Genomic DNA, 21516 nt, shown 5'->3' with positions numbered 1-21516 from the left:
CTTTGTTTACCCTGCAGTGTATCCTTTGTTTACTCTGCAGTGTACACTTTGTTTGCTCTGCAGTATACCCTTTGTTTACCCTGCAGTGTATCCTTTGTTTACTCTGCAGTGTACCCTTTGTTTACCCTGCAGTGTACCCTTTGTTTACCCTGCAGTATACCCTTTGTTTACTCTGCAGTGTACCCTTTGTTTACCCTGCAGTGTATCCTTTGTTTACCCTGCAGTGTGCACTTTGTTTACCCTGCAGTGTATCCTTTGTTTACTCTGCAGTGTACACTTTGTTTACTCTGCAGTGTACCCTTTGTTTACCCTGCAGTGTATCCTTTGTTTACTCTGCAGTGTACACTTTGTTTACCCTGCAGTGTACCCTTTGTTTATCCTGCAGTGTACCCTTTGTTTACCCTGCAGTGTATCCTTTGTTTACTCTGCATTATACCCTTTGTTTACTCTGCAGTGTACCCGTTGTTTACCCTGCAGTGTATCCTTTGTTTACTCTGCCGTGTGCCCTTTGTTTACCCTGCAGTGTACACTTTGTTTACCCTGCAGTGTATCCTTTGTTTACTCTGCAGTATACCCTTTGTTTACCCTGCAGTGTATCCTTTGTTTACTCTGCAGTATACCCTTTGTTTACCCTGCAGTGTACCCTTTGTTTACCCTGCAGTATACCCTTTGTTTACCCTGCAGTGTACCCTTTGTTTACCCTGCAGTGTATCCTTTGTTTACTCTGCAGTGTACCCTTTGTTTACCCTGCAGTGTATCCTTTGTTTACTCTGCCGTGTACCCTTTGTTTACTCTGCCGTGTACCCTTTGATTACCCTGCAGTGTACCCTTTGTTTACTCTGCAGTGTACCCTTTGTTTACCCTGCAGTGTACGCTTTGTTTACCCTTCGTTTACCCTTTGTTTACCCTGCAGTGTACCCTTTGTTTACCCTGCAGTGTACCCTTTGTTTACTCTGCCGTGTACCCTTTGTTTACCCTGCAGTATACCCTTTGTTTACCCTGCAGTGTACCCTTTGTTTACTCTGCAGTATACCCTTTGTTTACTCTGCAGTGTACCCTTTGTTTACCCTGCAGTGTACCCTTTGTTTACCCTGCAGTGTACCCTTTGTTTACCCTGCAGTGTACACTTTGTTTACTCTGCAGTATACCCTTTGTTTACCCTGCAGTATACCCTTTGTTTACCCTGCAGTATACCCTTTGTTTACTCTGCAGTATACCCTTTGTTTACTCTGCCGTGTACCCTTTGTTTACCCTGCAGTGTACCCTTTGTTTACCCTGCAGCGTACACTTTGTTTACTCTGCAGTATACCCTTTGTTTACTCTGCAGTATACCCTTTGTTTACTCTGCAGTGTACCCTTTGTTTACCCTGCAGTGTACACTTTGTTTACTCTGCAGTATACCCTTTGTTTACTCTGCAGTATACCCTTTGTTTACTCTGCAGTGTACACTTTGTTTCCTCTGCAGTGAACATTCCCAAATGATTAGGAAATTGTGAAAACAGTTCCATATTTTTATCACAGAAGTACAATATATTTCTCAAAAACAGCAGTTGGGCATTACTAAGGACACAAATAGGGTTGAGGAAGGGGAGATGGGGGAAAAGCAACAAGGTAGAGCAAGCGCAGCGGATTGTGGGGAGGGGGTGGGTTAAACAAAATGGAACAATCAGAAGGTTACATTTAACAGTAACCATCACAGTTGGGTGATTTATTTTGTATTCACTGACAGGATGTGGACATCGCCTAAAAGGCCCGCATTTGTTGCCTATTCCTGCACCACTGTGTGGCTGGCTGGGCCATTTCAGAGGCAGTTAAGAATCAACATCATTGCCATTAGCCTGGAGTCACCATGTAGGTCAGACCAGGTAAGGAAGGCAGATTTCCTTCTTAAAGGACAGTAGTGAACCAGATGAGTTATGACAATTTAGTAGCCTCATGGTCAACATTCCTGATACTAACATTTTAATTTCTGATTTGTTTAATCTGCGGAATTGCCATGATGGGATTTGAACTAATTCACTGGATTATTAGTCCAGGCCAGGTGGTTTATTAATCCTGTAGCATTAACCACTATGTTAACGTAACCCATGATGGAAGCAACAATGAAGAATCGAATCGTGCCTGGAACTCTCTGCCGGAGGAGGTGGTGGAAGCAGGGTCAATAGTGACGTTTAAGGGGCATCTTGACAAATACATGAATAGGATGGAAATAGAGAGATACGTTCCCCAGAAGTGTAGACTATTTTAGTTTAGACGGGCAGCATGGTCGGCACTGGCTTGGAGGGCTGAAGGGCCTGTTCCTGTGCTGTACATTTCTTTGTTCTTTTAAATGTTATGTCATGATCTCTGAATAGAATGAGACAGCGTTATTAATTACACAGTAGAAACATCAACTGTGACTTTAAAAAACATTGTACCTTCTTATTTGATGTCATCAACTGAGTGAATGAAACATTACCAGATCCAAGATAGCCTGTTCCCTAGTTGGCTCCATGAAATATTGCTCTAGGAAACAATTCCTAATGAACTCTTATGAATTTGTTGTCGAAGCTACCCTTTCCAACTTAATTAACCCAATCAGCATGAAGATTAAAGTCCTCTGTAGTAAAGAATTCCAGATTCACTACCCGCTGAGAGAAGAAATTCCTTCTTATCTCTGTTTTAAATGGATGGCCCCTTACTCTGAGATTATGCCCTCTGGTCCTAGACTCTCCCACAACGAGACTAACCTCTCAGCATCTACCCTGTCAAGCCCCCTGAGAATCCTGTATGTCTAAATCAGGTCACCTCTCATTCTTCCAAACTCCAATGAGTACAGACCCAACCTACTCAACCTCTCCTTATAATAAAATCCCCCCATACCTGGGGTCAACCTCGTCAGCTTCCTCTGAACTGCCTCCAATGGCAGTATATCTTTGCTAAGATTATGGGACCAAAACTGTTTCCAGTATTCCAGGTATGGTCAGATTGGTGCCTTGTATAGTTTTAGCAAGACTTCCCTATTTTTATACTTCATTCTATGAAACAAAGGCCAGCATTTAATTTCCCTTCCCTATTACCTGCTGAACTTGCAGGCTAGCTTCTTGTGATTTTTGCACGAGGATCCCCAAATCCCTCTGTGCTGCAGCTTTCTGCAGTCTTTCTCCATTTAAATAATATTCAGATCCTTTCTTCTTCCTACTTCCTAACTTCACATTTTCCTAGATTAAATTCCATCTGCCAAGTTTTTGCCCACTCATTTAACCTGTCTGTATCCCTCTGTAGACTCTTTGGGTGGGATTCTCCGAAATGGAGGCAGAGTGTTCGCGCCGTCGTGAACGCCGTCGCGTTTCACGATGGCGCGAAACGGGCGTGGGCACTACCGATTCCGCCCCCCACAGGGGGCCAGCACGGCGCTGGAGCGGTCCACGCCCCTCCAGCCTCCCTTCCCAGCGCCAACTGGGCACCGCGCCAACCCGCGCATGCGTGGGGGACTTCCTCAACGCACCGGCCCCTACGCAACATGGCGTTGGGGTTCAGGGTCCGGCCGCGTAACAAAATAGGGCCGGGGCTGGAGAGGCCGGCCCGCCAATCAGTGGGCCAGACCCCATCGGAGGCCCCCCCGGCGAAGGAGCCCTCCTCCCCGCCCCACAGGCCGCCCCCCGACCCTGCGCGCAGAGTTCCCGCCGGCTGCGAGCGGCTGTGAACGGCGCCGGAGGGACTCTGCCGTTTCTGCGCGGCCGCTCGGCCCATCAAGGCCGGAGAACCAGCGGCCCGCGACCGGCGCCGCGCCAAACGCGCCGGCGCAAATGGCGCCGATTCTCCGCTCCTCGGAGAATCGCGCGCCGGCGTCGGGGCGACGTGGCGCGGTTGCGGCGATTGTCCGGCCCGGCACGGGGCTCGGAGAATCCCGCCCCTTTGTGTCATCCTCACCACTTGCTTTCCCACCTGTTTTTGTGTCATCCGCAAACTTGACAACATTACATTCACTTCCCTCGTCCAAGTCAGTAATATATTGTAAATACTTGTGGCCCTAACACGGATCTCTGGGCACATTATTAAAATGAATGAATCCAGTTCTTTTTGGGGAGTACCTGGGTCACACACTGGTCTTTCACCTTTGCGATCTAGTTTGGAATCCAGTCTCGACTGATGGTTTTGAAAATCTCTTGGTTCTAGCTACGTTTGATGGAGAACAGCACACACTGAGCCTGCCAGCCGTCAACAGTATCGTCTTCATCCTGCGCTTCCTGGAGAACCTCTGCCACAGTTTGCACTGTGATAACCTGTTCAGCAGCCAGCCATTCACCATGTACAATGCTACTTCTCAGACACCTGTGGAATATGAAAATGAGAGAATGCACGCAGGTACGTCATTGTAAACGTGGCTTTTATGGGACTGACAAATCAATTCCTACTTGCTTTTTTAGATACTGATACATTTCTCTGTGTTGTTTTAAAAAGTTTTAAAAATGATTCAGCCAGAATAATATCCTGAAGAAGCACAAATGGAGGAATGTCTTTGATTTATTCACCAACGTGTATAAAAACAAACAGTGGCTTCTGAAAATGAAATGAAAATCGCTTACTGTCACAAGTAGGCTTCAAATGAAGTTACTGTGAAAAGCCCCTAGTTGCTACATTCCGGCGCCTGTTCGGGGAGGCTGGTACGGGAATTGAACCGAGCTGCTGGCCTGCCTTGGTCTGCTTTAAAAGCCAGCTCTTTAGCCCTGTGCTAAACCAGCACCTAACTTACTATGGAACTTAGCCGTATAGACAAGAAAAATACTAGTTTGATCCATATTCTGTGGCTAGCAAATAATGACTTTAGCACTGCCCAGAGGCTGGAGGGATGGGGAGGGGAAGTTACAGGGGGGTTTCTTATTTATGTGTTAGGAGCACTAATCACTCATGTGAACAGTATGTTGTCTCTAGTTACCTCAGTCATGAAAAATAGCTTGAATGTTAGACTAGAGGGTTCTATCAGCAAGACATAGTGCCTCCAGGAGACAGGGATGCAAAGGCGGATTTACAATGAAACACACCGTCCCTGTGCACAGGGCCTTCGAACAATAGGGGACGCCCAATCATCAGCCAGAACTACATTATCCAAGCGGCTTGTGATGCTGTGTGCCTGTGCAGCGAGGAGCGGCAGTGTGCAATCAGGGGAGACACAGCCTGGATTTGAATTTTGTTTATTATCACGTGTACCGAGGTACAGTGAACAGTATTGTTCTGCGAGCAGCTTAACAGATCATTAAGTACATGAAAAGAAAAGAAAATACATAATAGGGCAACACAAGGTACACAACGTAACTAAATAACACCGGCATCGGATGAAGCATACAGCGTGTAGTGTTAATCAGGTCAGTTCATAAGAGGGTCATTTAGGAGTCTGGTAACAGCGGGGAAGAAGCTGTTTTTGAGTCTGTTCGTGCATGTTCTCAGACTTTTGTATCTCCTGCCCGATGGAAGAGGTTGGAAGAGTGAGTAAGCTGGGTGGGAGGGATCTTTGATTATGCTGCCCACTTTCCCCAGGCAGCGGGAGGTGTAGATGGAATCAATGGATGGGAAGCAGGTTCGTGTGATGGACTGGGCGGTGTTCACAACTCTGAAGTTTCTTGCGGTCCTGGGCCGAGCAGTTGCCATACCAGGCTGAGATGCAGCCTTATAGGATGCTTTCTATGGCGCATCTGTAAGGGTTGGTAAGAGTTAATGTGGACATGCCGAATTTCCTTAGTTTCCTGAGGAAGTATAGGCACTGTTGTGCTTTCTTGGTGGTAGCGTCGACGTGGGTGGATCAGGACAGATTTTTGGAGATGTGCACCACTAGGAATTTGAAACTGCTAACCATCTCCACCTTGGCCCCGTTGATGCTGACAGGGATGTGTACAGTACTTTCCTTTCTGAAGTCAATGATCAGCTCTTTAGTTTTGCTGGCATTGAGGGATAGGTTGTTGTCGCTGCACCACTCCACTATGTTCGCTATCTCCCTCCTGTATTCTGACTTGTTATTCGAGATCCGGCCCACTATGGTCGTATCGTCAGCAAACTTATAGATGGAGTTGGAATCATATTTTGCCACGCAGCCGTGTGTGTACAGGGAGTATAGTAGGGGGCTAAGTAAGCAGCCTTGCGGGGCCCCGGTGTTGAAGACTATTGTGGAGGAGGTGTTGTTGTTTATTCTTATTGATTGTGATCTGTGGGTCAGAAAGTTGAGGATCCAGTTGCAGAGTGAGGAGCCAAGTCCTAGGTTTTGGAGCTTTGATATGAGCTTGGTTGGGATAATGGTGTTGAAGGCGGACCTGTAGTCAATAAATAGGAGTCTGACATAGGAGTCCTTGTTGTCGAGATGCTCTAGGGATGAGTGTAGGGCCAGGGAGATGGCATCTTCTGTGGACCGGTTGCAGCGGTATGCAAATTGCAGTGGATCAAGGCATTCGGCACCCGGAGGAAACCCACGCAGAAACAGCGAGATGTGAAAACTCCACATGGACAGTCACCCAAGGTCAGAATGGAACGTGTGTCCTTGGCGCTGTGAGGATGCAGTGCTGCCGCTGTCGCCATATTGGAGCTGCACAGGTGTATACCCCAGCCCCGGCTCGCAGTAACAGGGATTGCAGCTATTGAATCCCCTCTACCCCATGCCCGCGCCACCTCATTCCTCCTCCTTCACCCTTTAAACCCCTCCTTCACCACCATCGATTCCTCCTTCACCCCATTTCCCTTCCTCCACCCACCATCCCCTCCTCACTCCCCGCCCCCTCCTTTACCCCATCTGCCCTCCTTCACCCCCACACTCCTTCCCTCACTCCCACCTCCTCAGTAGGAAAATCCTGATTGTGTGGGGGAGAGAGAGTGTGTGTGTGTGGGAGACGCGTTTGTATCGATCCTATTTAATAATAATCTTTATTGTAATGGGTAGGCTTACATTAACACTGCAATGAAGTTACTGTGAAAAGCCTCCAGTCTCCACATTCCGGCGTCTGTTCGGGTACACTGATGGAGAATTCAGAATGTCCAAATTACCTAACAGCACGTCTTTCGCGACTTGTGGGAGGAAACCGGAGCACCCGGCGGAAAGCCACACAGACATGGGGAGAACATGCAGACTCCGCACCGACAGTGACCCAAGCCGGGAATCGAACCTGGGACCCTGGAGCTGTGAAGCAACAGTCCTACCCACTGTGTTACCATGCCGCCCTAACAGTGAGACGAATCCAGAAGGTAAAGGGGCAGCCACCACATCATTAGTTTTGGGGGTAGTTTTTGGGGTACAGGAGCATACCACCAGCTCAGTGGGGGAAAAGCACACTCTGCAGGTAAATCTCTCGCTCCAGCACTGAGGTAAGGCTGTGCTAGTTCACTTTAGGCCTGCATTCACTCTGAAAGAACAATTCTGCTTTTTGTTTAATATACTTTCTTCCTCAGTCAATGACCTCTATTATACAATCTCAGCACCAACAACATTTTCTGAGATATTGAGGTTTATTTAGACTTGAGATTTTGTGAATTGTTTAATTTATCCTTAAAGCACAACCGGGGGAGAGTGCATGCGAGGGATGGAGAGCACAGAAAGTGTATGCGAGGAGTGGGGGAAGAGAGAGTGTGTGCCAGTGGTGGGGGGAGGGGGAAGAGAAAGTGTGTGCGAGGGGTGAACTTCGGTTTTCAGATCCCAGCCGGGCACAGGGTCCCACAAACTGTAAATCTGCCTCTGTGGGGTGGGAGGAATTTGGGAAAGTCCAGACAAGAGATTCAACGTAAATCCATTAATGAAAATGCATTTGTGCTCCAATTAAGGATTTTTTCTATTTTTGCAGCCTCCTGTAGCTGTCTGTGTGTGTGGTTCTATATATGTATTGTATACACGACGGCCCCAGCTAGCAGTACTCTGTGTAAACCATCCAGGGAATGTAATCTTGCAGGTCTAGATAACATGAGCTGCAATACTAAACTGAAGGCCTGGAGGTTGGACTGATGCCTTAAGGATTAACAACACTTTTTGGTCTAGGTTTGAAGCCAGATTGATGGATGGATGTTGCCTTTGCCTTCTGATGATCGGAGGCTCGCGGTCAGAGAGAATGGTTATGAAGCCTTGTCTTCTTGAAGGAGATCCATGTGCTTATCAGCTCTGTCGAGTGATTTATAAAGCAATGCAATGTCCATGATATTATTTTGACAACAGTTACTTGCAAAAGGGACAGGCTTGGTAGCCCAAATGCCTTTTCCATTGGTTGTTTTTACTTTCTTATTATGCTTTGGGAACTGTCATCGTGTCACACAGGAGGAGGCAGTGGCGTGGTGGTATTGATGCTGGCTGTGTAACCCAGAGACCCAGGGTAATGCTCTGGGGACCCAGATTCAAATTCCACGGCAGATGGTGAAATGGGAATTCAATAAAAATCTGCAATTAAAAGTCTAATGATGACCGCGAAACCATTGCCAATTTTCGTTAAAACTCATCTGGTTCACTAATGTCCTTGAGGGAAGGAAATCTGTTGTCCTTATCTGGCGTGGCCTACATGTGACTCCAGAAACACAGCAATGTGTTTAACTCTTAAATGCCCTCAGGAATGGGCAATAAATGCCAGCCCTACCAGCGACACCCACATCCCATGAAGGAATAAAAAAAAAAAGTAATGGAATTCAGGTGAACTCTAACAGGTGAGTACAAGTGTCTGATAATCCTGTACTGAAGCAGCAGTAGAATTGCGGTTGAAGAAATGATTGTAGCCACCATTCCAAATAACTTTCTCAAATTAGGCAAATCATTTAAAATTTGCCTGTTTGCTCCTGGCATTGACAGCAGAACCCACAAGTCATAACTATCTGTTTACAGTTCTTCGCGACTGATATGAAAATCAGATGAAGATAATCTTGCATGTACGTTTTCTTCTCCCTGTCAATGAGATTTAAATATCAGCCCCTTCCTTGTAGACAATTCTCATCTTGACAGAAATAAAAATAAATCTGAAAGACTGAAGTAAAAAATAATTGCTGGAAACACAGATAAGATGAGAGACTAATATTTGAAATAAATGTAATTATTTATTTATTTCATTACTAATGAACTTGCGGTGTATTTACAGTGTATTACATCTTTATTTTGTTTCCAATTGAAGTCACAAAAAGCAATTGTGAAGTGAACATTGAGGAAGCAAATTTCAGATGTGACATTTGACCCATTGGTCCTAACGAAACACAGTGTAATTCTAACCAGTCTACCAGTTTCAGTTTTGGTCCAGTTCTTCTGGAGAAAATCAATCATTTTTTGAAAGCCTTCACCCCTGCCCCCTCCATCATCACCTCCACCAACAAGGGAGGAATTTATGTATTTTTTTTTACTCATTGAGCTGTCTTTACTGCTTCCCATCTTTCACCAGCCCATCAAGCCAAACTTCTCTAAGGTTCCCCCCACTTTAGCCCTACACTCACAGCTTTCTCGAATTTCTCTCCTGTCTCTTCCAGGCCCTTCTCAAACAGAATTTGGCCATGAGCCCCACCTCCAGCACTGTTACCCATTTCCTATCAAACCTACGTTCCTGACCTAACGATTCCCTATCGTGAGATCCTGTCCCTCTCTCCTTCAAATCTTCCCCATCACCACTCTCCTCAAAATACATGACCCCTCTTTTGTTGAAAAATACATACCAATACCGGCAATGTAGCACAGTGGTTAGCACAGTTGCTCCACAGCATCAGGATCCCAGGTTTGATTGCCGGCTTGGGTAACTGTCTGTGTGGAGTCTGCACGTTCTCTCCGTGTCTGCATGTGTTTCCTCCGGGTGCTCTGGTGTCCTCCCACAGTCCAAAGATGTGCAGGTTAGGTGGATTGGCCATGATGGGGTTACGGGGATGGGGTGGAGGTGTGAGCTTAAGTAGGGTGCTCTTTCCAAGAGCCGGTGCAGACTAGATGGGCCGAATGGCCTCCTTCTGCACTGTACATTCTATAACCCAACTCCAACCTCCTATCCCTCTTCGAAGTCCTTGAATGTGCTGTAATGAAACAAACTGCTGGAAACACTAATAAAGGGAGAGAGAAACAGAGTTAACGTTTCAGGTCAATGACTTCCCATCAAACCGTTAACTCATGTTTCTCTCTCCAAAGAGAATTTCTAGCATATTTTGTTTTTATTTCAGATTTCTAGTATCCACAGCACTTTGCATTTTTTCCCCTTCAGTATGTCCCAAATCTGTGTCCATCCTTCCTGAATCTCCATGCTAAATCCTTCCAGTCAGGTATGCGCCATAGTATTGAAACATCTCTTATCAAAGTAACAAATGACATCCTCTATCACTGTGACTGTAGTAAGATCGTAAGACATAGGAGCAGAATTAGGCCACTCGGCCCATCGAGTCTGCTCCGCCATTCAATCATGGCTGATATTTTTCTCATCCCCATTCTTCTGCCTTCTCCCCATAACCTCTGATCCCCTTATTGATCAAGAACCTATCTATCTCTCAGTGATTTGGCTTCCAAAGCCTTCTGCAGCAAAGAGTTCCACAGATTCACCACCCTCTGGCTGAAGAAATTCCTCCTCATCTCAGTTTTAAAGGATCGTCTGAGGCTGTGCCCTCGGGTTCTACTATTTCCTATGAGTGGAAACATTCTCTCCATGTCTACTGTACCTAGGCCTCGCAGTATCCTGTACGTTTCAATAAGATCCCCCCTCATCCTTGAGTCCTCAGCCGCTCCTCATATGACAAGCTCTTCATCCCAGGCATCATTCTTGTGAACCTCCTCTGGACCCTTTCCAAGTAGCACATCTTTCCTTAGATACGGGGCTCAAAACTGCTCACAATACCCCAACTGGGGTCTGACCAGAGCCTTATGCAGCCTCAGAAGTACATCCCTGCTCTTGTATTCTAGCCCTATCGACATGAATGGTGACATTGCATTTGCCTTCTTAACTGCAGACTGAACCTGCATGTTAACTTTAAGAAAATCTTGAACTAGGACTCTTGAGTCCCTTTGTGCTTTTGATTTCTTGAGCCTTTTCCCATTTAGAAAATAATCTATGCCTCCATTCTTCCTACCAAAGTGCATAACCTCACACGTTTCCACATTGTATTCCATTTGTAGCACAAGTGGCTAGTACTGTGGCTTCACAGTGCCAGGGTCCCAGGTTCGCTTCCCCGCTGGGTCACTGTCTGTACGGAGTCTGCACGTTCTCCCCGTGTCTGCGTGGGTTTCCTCCAGGTGCTCCGGTTTCTTCCCACAGTCCAAAGACGTGCAGGGTAGGTGGATTGGCCATGTTAAATTGCCCTTAGTGTCCAAAGAAGGTTAGGAGGGGTTATTGGGTTATGGGGATAGGGTGGAAGTGAGAGCTTAAGTGGGTCGGTGCAGACTCGATGGGCCAAATGGCTTCATTCTGCACTGTATGTTCTATGTAATTGTAGCAACTTTAAAATCTGCCACATCTCTGCCCACTCTCCTTGCCTATCCAAGTCCTTCTGCAGCACTCTGCTTGCTCAATACTACCTGTCCCTCAACAGATCGTTGTATCATCTGCAAACATAGCAACAGTGTCCTCAGTTCTTTCTTTCAGAAAAGTCGTGGTCCCAACACCGACACCTGAGGCACACCAATAGTCAAAAACGCTTTATCTCCACTCTCTGCCTTCTGTCAGTCAGCCAATCCTCTATCCATGCCAGTATCTTACCCTTAACACCATGGGCTCTTAACCTATTTAACAGCCTCCTATACGGCACCTTGTCAAATGCCTGCTGGAAATCTAAATAGATCACGTCCACTGGTTCTCCTTTATTTAACTTCCTTGTTACCTCCTCAAAGAACTCTAACAGATTTGTCAGACACGACCTCCCCTTGGTGAAGCTGTCCTAACTCAGTCCTATTTTATCATGCACTTCCAAGTACTCTGCAATCTCCTCTTTGATAACAGACTCTAAAATCTTACCAATGACCGAAGTCAGGCTAACTGGCCGATAATTTCCCGTCTGCTGCCTCACTCCCTTCTTAAACCGCGGTGTTACATTATCCATTTCTCAGTCCTCCGGGACCCTTCCTGCCTCCAGTGATTCCTGAAAGATCACCACCAATGCCTCCACAATCTCCTCAGCTATCTCTTTTAGAACCCTGGGGTATAGTCTATCCGGTCCAGGTGATTTATCCACCTTCAGACCTTTCAGTTTCCCCAGAACCTTCTCCACTACACTCACCTCTGCCCCTGAATCTCCTGAAATTCTGGCATCCCACTGATCCCGCCAGAACCGGAATGGGACATAGCCGGTGAATCCCGTGTGAGGCCTCTTACATAAGAACATAAGAACTAGGAGCAGGAGTAGGCCATCTGGCCCCTCGAGCCTGCTCCACCATCCAATGAGATCATGGCTGATCTTTTGTGGACTCAACTCCACTTTCCGGCCTGAACACCATAACCCTTAATCCCTTTATTCTTCAAAAAATGTCTATCTTTATCTTAAAAACATTTAATGAAGGAGCCTCAACTGCTTCACTGGCAAGGAATTCCATAGATTCACAACCCTTTGGGTGAAGAAGTTCCTCCTAAACTCAGTCCTAAATCTACTTCCCGTTATTTTGAGGCTATGCCTCCTAGTTCTGCTTTCACTCGCCAGTGGAAACAATCTGCCCACATCTCTCCTATCTAGTCCCTTCATAATTTTATATGTTTCTATAAGATCCCCCCTCATCCTTCTAAATTACCATAGAATACCATAGAATTTACAGTGCAGAAGGAGGCCATTCGGCCCATGTTCACCAGAACATGGAGAACCAGAAATCGAGTCTGCACCAGCTCCTGGAAAGAGCACCCCACCCAAGGTCAACACCTCCACCCTATCCCCATAACCCAGTAACCCCACCCAACACTAAGGGCAATTTTGGACACTAAGGGCAATTTATCATGGCCAATCCACCTAACCTGCACATCTTTGGACTGTGGGAGGAAACCGGAGCACCCGGAGGAAACCCACGCACACACGGGGAGGATGTGCAGACTCCGCACAGACAGTGACCCAAGCCGGAATCGAACCTGGGACCCTGGAGCTGTGAAGCAATTGTGCTATCCACAATGCTACCGTGCTGCCCGTAATTCCAATGAGTACAGTCCCAGTCTACTCAACCTCTCCTCGTAATCCAACCCCTTCAGCTCTGGGATTAACCTAGTGAATCTCCTCTGCACACCCTCCAGTGCCAGTACGTCCTTTCTCAGGTAAGGCGACCAAAACTGAACGCAATACTCCAGGTGTGGCCTCATTAACACCTTATACAATTGCAGCATAACCTCCCTAGTCTTAAACTCCATCCCTTTAGCAATGAAGGACAAAATTCCATTTGCCTTCTTAATCACCTGTTGCAGCTGCAAACCAAAATGTTGCGACTCATGCACTAGCACACCCAGGTCTCTCACAGCAGCATGTTTTAATATTTCATCATTTAAATAATAATCCCTTTTGCTATCATTCCTACCAAAATGGATAACCTCACATTTGTCAACATTGTATTCCATCTGCCAGACCCTCGCCCATTCACTTTGACAATATTGAATTCTTTACCCGTCAGTCTGGCCTCAATAAAACTCAAGATGGATTTGTAGGTATAGTATTATTTATTTTTAACCAACTTGCAAGACTGACTCGCTCCACAGAGATTCAGAACACACAAGGGGTCTCCTGGCGCTCCAGAACCGAGTGAGATCGGAGACAAAGAAATCTCCGCAAATACATTCAAATGGCATCAAGTTTCACATTCAAGATTCTCAAAGGTCATCCTATACCCCTCCTGACCTGGCCATATATCCTGATTGGCTCACTTCACATTCCTTAACCCTGGGCCTCTTGTTACCCAGCATCCTTTGCCCCATCCTTGCCATGCTTTCTGATTCCCTTTGTCCTTTGTTTGTGAACTCACTACTATCAGACTGGCTCACATCTACATTATTGTAACTAATATTTGAACTAACTATTTTATATCACATTCGTTTGTTCAATTCCTCATTCCCTCCTTTTATAATTTCATGATACCTATCAGTCCAATCCGTAGCTACGGCCCCTCATCTAAGAAGATTCGTCGCTGAATTTCCAATTCCTGTTGCAGCACCCAGTCATCCGCTGTACCCTCGTGGATCCTAACAGCCAAGATTCTAGGGGCGTCTATCTGTTCCAGTGCACCCTGCATTTTACCCATCACGCATTTAAGGTAGGCCAGGCCCACAAAGATGCAGCCGAGTGCCACTGCTAAATACATGGCCATGTTTATCAACCAGTCCTTCCAACCTCCGAATCCCCAGTTACCCCAAGAGCCAGGGTCCTGCAATCCGTCCAGGTGATCCCGTATGCGATCCATAAATTTAGTAAAATTAGCGGTTAGGTCTTGAACTCCCAAGATACACTTGCCCTGCACTATGGCGCATACCCCACCCTCACGGGCCAGAAGATAGTCAAGAGCATACCGGTTCTGCATTGCAAACAACCGCAGCTGAGACAATTCCTTGGTTATTGCACCGAGGGCTCCCAAGGTTTCGTTTCCCAGGATGGTAAGGCCACAAATAAAATAATTCCTATCGCTGACCGCCAAGGAATCCCCCACACCTCCCAGTGTCAAGATGCTCTGAATTCCCCATCCGGCTGAGTGGCCCCGGTTGGGTGCTAGAACCTGAGGTTTTTTTCCAGTTCTCGCAGAATTCGGCTGAGACTGCCCGACCTGCCAACTGATTGTGCAGCATCCACGCAGAGAGGTAGGGGACTAGAGTCCCGATAGCAATTTGGCAGGGAAATGGGGGTGACAAAACATTGGTTGCTGTGCCATTATAAAAAGTAGTATCCTTGCTCCGTGTACAGGCTAGCATCACAATCAGTATATCGGTTGCGGAGGGATCCCCCAGTAGCTCACTTTATCCAGATTTGGAATGCCCATTCGGGCCTCCTAGCAATGCGGAAAGCCCTAGTCCCAACAGTGATATGAGAGACATTCGCCCAGCCACAAAGGAGCTGGAGGCCAGCGTTCAATGGAATGCAGGTGGTGTTATAATAGACGCATTGGCCAGATGACTGGATGATACGACACCTCCTGTCCGTACAGGTGGGGAACAGACATGTTATATTCGTTTCCACCTCTACCAGCAAACAACCGTACCCGTCACTGCTGAAACAATTCTCGTACGACTGGGAGTCTCTATTGGGAGTGAAGTGGCTAGGTATGTACGCCCTCCACCGTTGCAGTTTATCATACTGTGAGTGGGAATTATCCCGAGGAAGGGGAAGGCAAATAGCCGGTGGTGTTGAACCCGGAGCGTAAGGAAGAGTGACTTGCTCGGGCGGTAGCTCGGAACGCTGACAATGAACCACCGTTTGGGGAGTGCCCCAAAGCGATGAAACAGAAAATAACCTAGACACCGATGCGGGGTTCGGGTAGCAGACAACCTGTCCCTGGTCATACAAGCGGTGGTAGATCTGGTAGATGAGATTCATACTGCCCAGGTTTCCCTCATTCTGGGTCCTAAATGAATTAAGTATATCTCCTGATAACCTACGTTCTAGTTGTACTCCCCTTCTCACATGCTCCGTCCTCTCTCTAGTCCCCCTCTCTCTCTCACAACCTCTTCCTACCCTCTCCGCACGGTCTGACTTTACCTTTATGGCACCAATCTTAACACATCCAAAATCAAATTTAAATGTACTCCAAAAACAAGGCAATGTCCAGGCAATGTTCCCTTCCCATCGCCGGGACCGATGCAATTGCTTCATGAGTCCCGCATTGTCCGTTAACCTGATGACCTTCCATGAGTCGATACCATGTCCTCGTATATGGGGGCAGCGAAGAACGTCACCTCTGCATAAGTGAAATGTCCTTGTAGTTTGGTTGGGGCTACAGATGTAGATGATATTTCCCTTTTCCATTTCCGTCGCTGATGTCACTCCAAGCGAGGCGAGGCCGAAGATTACACAGGCGGTGCGTAGCCAACCCCATCATGCTCCACACCTGTAAAACAGCGCTGGGGAAGGGAGGCAGGATAGTGACCGACCTTTTTACAGTGGTGGAGGTGGACCCAAGCACTCCGCCCCTCCACTTTAACTGCAGTGGGGTGGTAAGGAGAACTTGGAAGGGCCCCTCCCATCGCGGCTCCGACCCTTTCCGAGTCCAATTTCTGACCATGACATAACTACCGGGCTGCACTGAAAGCGAGCTAGGTAATGGGGACGGTGACGGGTGAGCCGCGCGGACCTGGCAATGGAGCTCCTTGAGGACCGTAGTGAGGGCTAGAACATAGGTAGTCATTTCTTCAGTCATGTGGTGAAACTGAACCAGTCTGACAATATGCAGGCTCCAGGGAGTTCTAAGGGGCCTGCCATACAACGGGGAGCAACTTAAACCACTTCAGTCCTGTGTCTGCTCTCAATTTAGCCAATTTAGTTTTGAGGGTCTGATTGTGTCTCTCAACCAACCCGGCCGCCTGCGGTCTGTACGCACAGTGTAACTGCTGGCGTATTCCCAACTGGGAGCAGAACTCCTTGTTAATCTGTCCAATAAAATGAGACCCGTTATCAGAACTTAACTCAGCTGGTATGCCGTATCGGGAAATGATTTCCCGCATCAGAACTTTAACCACAGTAGCAGCTTTATTATCGGTAGTTGGAATCGCCTCAACCCATCTGCTGAACACATCCACAATGACCAAAACATATTTATAACATTGACACCTTTCCAACTCAATGTAATCCATTTGGAGCGTCTCAGAGGGACCACTGGGCAACGGGCTTTGCCCCATACCACAAGGGATACCTTTGTCGGCGTTATATTGCTGACAAATCAAACACCGATTGCTGATATTCTGGGCCAACCCCTGCATTTTAGGGTGCCACCAAGTGTCCAACAACAAATCACTAATCCCCCGAGCCCCACAATGAGTTGCAAAGTGTACACATTCGATGACCCATAAAGCCAGTACATCAGACATACAAGTCTGATGTGCAGGCGTGGTCCATAAAGAGGAAACATAGAACATAGAACATAGAACATGGAACGATACAGCGCAGTACAGGCCCTTCATAGAATTTACAGTGCAGAAGGAGGCCATTCAGCCCATCGTGTCTGCGCCGGCTCTTGGAAAGAGCACCCTACCCAAGGTCAACACCTCCACCCTATCCCCATAACCCAGTAACCCCACCCAACACTAAGGGCAATTTTGGACACTAAGGGCAATTTATCATGGCCAATCCACCTAACCTGCACATCTTTGGACTGTGGGAGGAAACCGGAGCACCCGGAGGAAACCCACGCACACACGGGGAGGATGTGCAGACTCCGCACAGACAGTGAACCAAGCTGGAATCGAACCTGGGACCCTGGAGCTGTGAAGCAATTGTGCTAACCACAATGCTACCGTTCGGCCCACGATGTTGCACCGACATGGGAAGTCAAAAAACAAAAGCCATCTAACCTACACTATGCCATTATCATCCATATGCTTATCCAATAAACTTTTAAATGCCCTCAATGTTGGCGAGTTCACTACTGTAGCAGGTAGGGCATTCCACGGCCTCACCACTCTTTGCGTAAAGAACCTACCTCTGACCTCTGTCCTATAACTATTACCCCTCAGTTTAAGGCTATGTCCCCTCGTGCTAGCCATTTCCATCCGCGGGAGAAGGCTCTCACTGTCCACCCTATCTAACCCCCTGATCATTTTGTATGCCTCTATTAAGTCTCCTCTTAACCTTCTTCTCTCTAACGAAAACAACCCCAAGTCCATCAGCCTTTCCACATAAGATTTTCCCTCCATACCAGGCAACATCCTGGTAAATCTCCTCTGCACCCGCTCCAAAGCTTCCACGTCCTTCCTATAATGAGGTGACCAGAACTGTACGCAATACTCCAATTGCGGCCGTACCAGAGTTTTGTACAGCTGCAACATGACCTCATGACTCCGGAACTCAATCCCTCTACCAATAAAGGCCAACACTCCATAGGCCTTCTTCACAACCCTATCAACCTGGGTGGCAACTTTCAGGGATCTATGGACATGGACACCGAGATCCCTCTGCTCATCCACACTTCCAAGAACTTTACCATTAGCCAAATATTCCGCATTCCTGTTATTCCTTCCAAAGTGAATCACCTCACACTTCTCTACATTAAACTCCATTTGCCACTTCTCAGCCCAGCTCTGCAGCTTATCTATGTCCCTCTGTAACCTGCAACATCCTTCCGCACTGTCGACAACACCACCGACTTTAGTGTCGTCCGCAAATTTACTCACCCACCCTTCTGCGCCCTCCTCTAGGTCATTTATAAAAATGACAAACAGCAACGGCCCCAGAACAGATCCTTGTGGTACGCCACTTGTAACTGAACTCCATTCTGAACATTTCCCATCAACCACCACCCTCTGTCTTCTTTCAGCTAGCCAATTTCTGATCCACATCTCTAAATCACCCTCAATCCCCAGCCTCCGTATTTTCTGCAATAGCCTACCGTGGGGAACTTTATCAAACGCTTTACTGAAATCCATATACACCACATCAACTGCTCTACCCTCGTCTACCTGTTCAGTCACCTTCTCAAAGAAGAATCTCAAACCTTCTCAAACAGAATCATATGTAGAACCTAGCCGTTTCCACATTTGTTTATCACTCAGGAGCGTCCTCCTGTAACCTTATGACGTCTTGGATGGTTGGCATTGGCTTGTCAGAGGCAGACTTATTTATAGCAGAACGTTTAGTCTGACTTAACATTTGGGGCACCATCACTTGCTAAATTTGCGCTGCACAATCTGCTCGTTCATTACCAACGTCAACTGGGGTCTTACTGTTTGTATGGGCAGCGCATTTAATGACGGAAATCTGCGCAGGCATAAGGAGGGCCTGCAGTAGGTCATTAACTAATCCCTGGTGGGATATTTCCGTGCCGGCCGAGGTAAGGAATCCCCTATTCTTCCAGAGCTGTCCAAAGTCATGAACTACCCCGAAGGCGTATCGTGAGTCAGTATAAATATTTACCCGGCGATCTGAAGTGCGTACTCTGTTGGGTCTGAATGATCCACTTCCCTTACCATAGGCCCCAGATCCTTGGCATGGTACTGGTCGTGGACCTGACGTGTAATATGAGGGCCTACAGAAGCTGACTGTGGCCATAAATGTGGTGGTATTGTTACAAAATCAGCTGTACTTTCTTTTCCCGTGCCTGTGGCTGTAATCTTGACTGGTCATTTGGTCCCAATTACGGCCGGTATTTGTCCTCCAACTCCCTGTTCTGTCCGGTTCTGTCATAGGCCAGGGTAATGTGGTGCAGTGAATGTTCAATGTCTAACGTCCACCACTGGGATGTGATAGAAATATAGCACTGTTGTCTCATCCTCCATGATTGAACTGTTACCCCTTCGTCTCCGCACTCTAGCTGTAGCTGGAAGATACCCAGTAAATCTCGGGCCAACAAGTTACAGTCCAATCCAGTAGTCACCATAAACTGATGATCTGTAGACTTAGTCTCATAAGTGACTGTCACAGGTTCAGAAATAGGATACTCACACACCTGTTCTTGGAACCCCGACAAATGCTGGGTGTGGTCGGATAGTGGTAGTCGAAGTTCTGATTGCACCGAAGACATGGCTGCTCCAGTGTCAATTATAAATGGGTAATGTTGATCTCCTATCTGCAGAGAGATAATAGGTTCCCTGTCCGATAGGAGAGTCCTTATGACTAAATTAGCTAGTCAATCTTGTGTTGGGAAAGGGTTTGCCTGGGAGACGTCGGTGTACCTCGTCTGTCCTCCACTTGGTGGGTACCCCCTCCTTTGGGTCGGGTAGTCTCCTTCTGCTGCCCGTCTTTTAAAGGGGCATTCCTGATGCCAGTAATCTGTACGGCAACAATTAAAACATGCATTGTTCCCTCTATATCTGCTCCATCTTCTTTCCCCAGTAGACCAATGGCCCCTCAGAGGGGGCGGCAGTTGTAAAGCTGTTGGTGCATACGGTGGGCCATAAAGAGGGGTTGAGGCTCCATTTGGGTGGGTTTGATAACTTCCCCGTGTTGATCCACCCACCCAAGGTCACAATATTGGGATTCCAGCTGGTAATCCACTCTATCTGCCGCTGGTTGGGGTCTCAGATCATCCTTTTTCATTACATACTCAGTCTTAATCTTTGTAACTGAGCCTCCTTCCTGGCCTACACCCTCTTTCCAATAAAATCTGATTGCCCGGGCCATCTGGGAAGGGTCGTTCTCTGTCCAATTCATGTTATTACATTTCACGGCAGTAGCCACGGAAGGTGGTAGGCAATGCATTAACATAGCACAATATTGAGGGGAATTCTGACCATTTTGGTACAGCAAGTCGCCTGACTGCCCACGGTAGATTGCATTAAAACGTTCCAGAAATTTCTCTGGCTCCTCAGTCTTTTTAGGTTTGAGGTCAAAGATAGCAGAGATGTTTATGGGCTTTTGAAATGTGGCATTCAATGCATTCAGGATTTGTGCCCGTCTATCATCGTCCAAAGCATGGGCTTGCTGAAGTGCGGCGTGGCTAGCATAATTCAAGTGGTTGAGATGACTGCGGTACTCTGCTGGGGTTAAAACTTGCTGGACTAGGGCCCAGAGGTCCCTTGAATCAGCTTGATAAACTGAGATGGTAGTTCTCAGATAGTCCACGAAAGCAGCAGGAGATTTCTTCCTGTCTGGGAATGCAGCCAGAATAGCCATCATCTCACTGGGTCTCCATGGGAAATAAACGTCTATTGTGGGCTGGGCTTTTGTGCTGTTGCAGCATCAGGGTTGGGTATTTTCCTAATCGGCAACTGTCTCAGAGTCTCACTAGGGGGCGCTTTAGCGGATTCCTCTGGCTCTTCAAAGACTTTGACGTCCTTCCCTTCCAATAGGGGGAGCTCCGGCTCCTCAGAACCATTCCCGTCCTCTTCTTTTATTCACATACTTTTCTGTCCTACCATATCGGTCTTAAGGGATCTAGGTGGTATGCGTAATTGTTTCTGGATAGGATCAGGCCCCTCTCTCATTGTCCGAGATCGGGTCCTAGAGCTAACTGGGCTTGTGGATCAGAGCTCCCCCTCTCTAACAGAGGGTGAAGGTGCAGAAATAGGACTCAAACTATCAACTGAAGGGACTGGAGAGGTTGGCATGATTTGAATCTGGGGAGCAGTGACTGGATATAAATTATGATACCCTGGTGGTTCTGGAATTAGTGCAGACAATGCTACTGCTGCAGTCGGGACTCTACCCGACATGCTCCAATTCTCTGTGTCATCATCTGCCTCTGCCAATGCAAGGCCAGCCATTGAATTACGTAGCCCATTTTTAAAACTCGCGTCTGCCCTGCTATGTGTCTCCCTCTCTTTACTTGCACGTTTTTTGAATGCACACTCCTTTTTCAAGATCTCCAGAGTTTTCTGGTTCCCCCTTCACTAATTGGAATCCCCATTTTAAGGGCATTTTCTGGCCAACTTGATAACATGATCTTATCCCTCTCCTCTTGACAATATTGTCTCCATAATCCAATTAACTCTTTTGCTTTCATACTTTGGCTCTTTTTCCAGGTTTCACCCTGAA

At 47.2% G+C, this 21516-nt stretch overlaps 1 protein-coding gene across 3 annotated transcripts in view; it reads left to right on the top strand.

Annotated features, from left to right (window-relative positions):
- scml4 (Scm polycomb group protein like 4) overlaps positions 1–21516 on the top strand; it is a 185906-nt gene that overhangs the window by 118791 nt on the left and 45599 nt on the right. For 2 of the 3 annotated variants that reach the window (XM_072499953.1, XM_072499954.1), the window contains one exon: positions 4159–4347. The exons of the other annotated variant lie outside the window; for it this stretch is intronic. In XM_072499953.1, the coding sequence (XP_072356054.1) occupies positions 4159–4347 (189 nt within the window). The remainder of the gene's footprint in view (positions 1–4158; positions 4348–21516) is intronic. 3 annotated transcript variants of the gene reach the window in all.

This window comes from Scyliorhinus torazame, chromosome 4, assembly GCF_047496885.1.
Source record: "Scyliorhinus torazame isolate Kashiwa2021f chromosome 4, sScyTor2.1, whole genome shotgun sequence".
Lineage (NCBI taxonomy): Eukaryota > Metazoa > Chordata > Chondrichthyes > Carcharhiniformes > Scyliorhinidae > Scyliorhinus > Scyliorhinus torazame.
The sequence above is the reverse complement of the archived record's forward strand: the minus strand, read 5'-3'. Positions and strand labels throughout refer to the sequence as shown.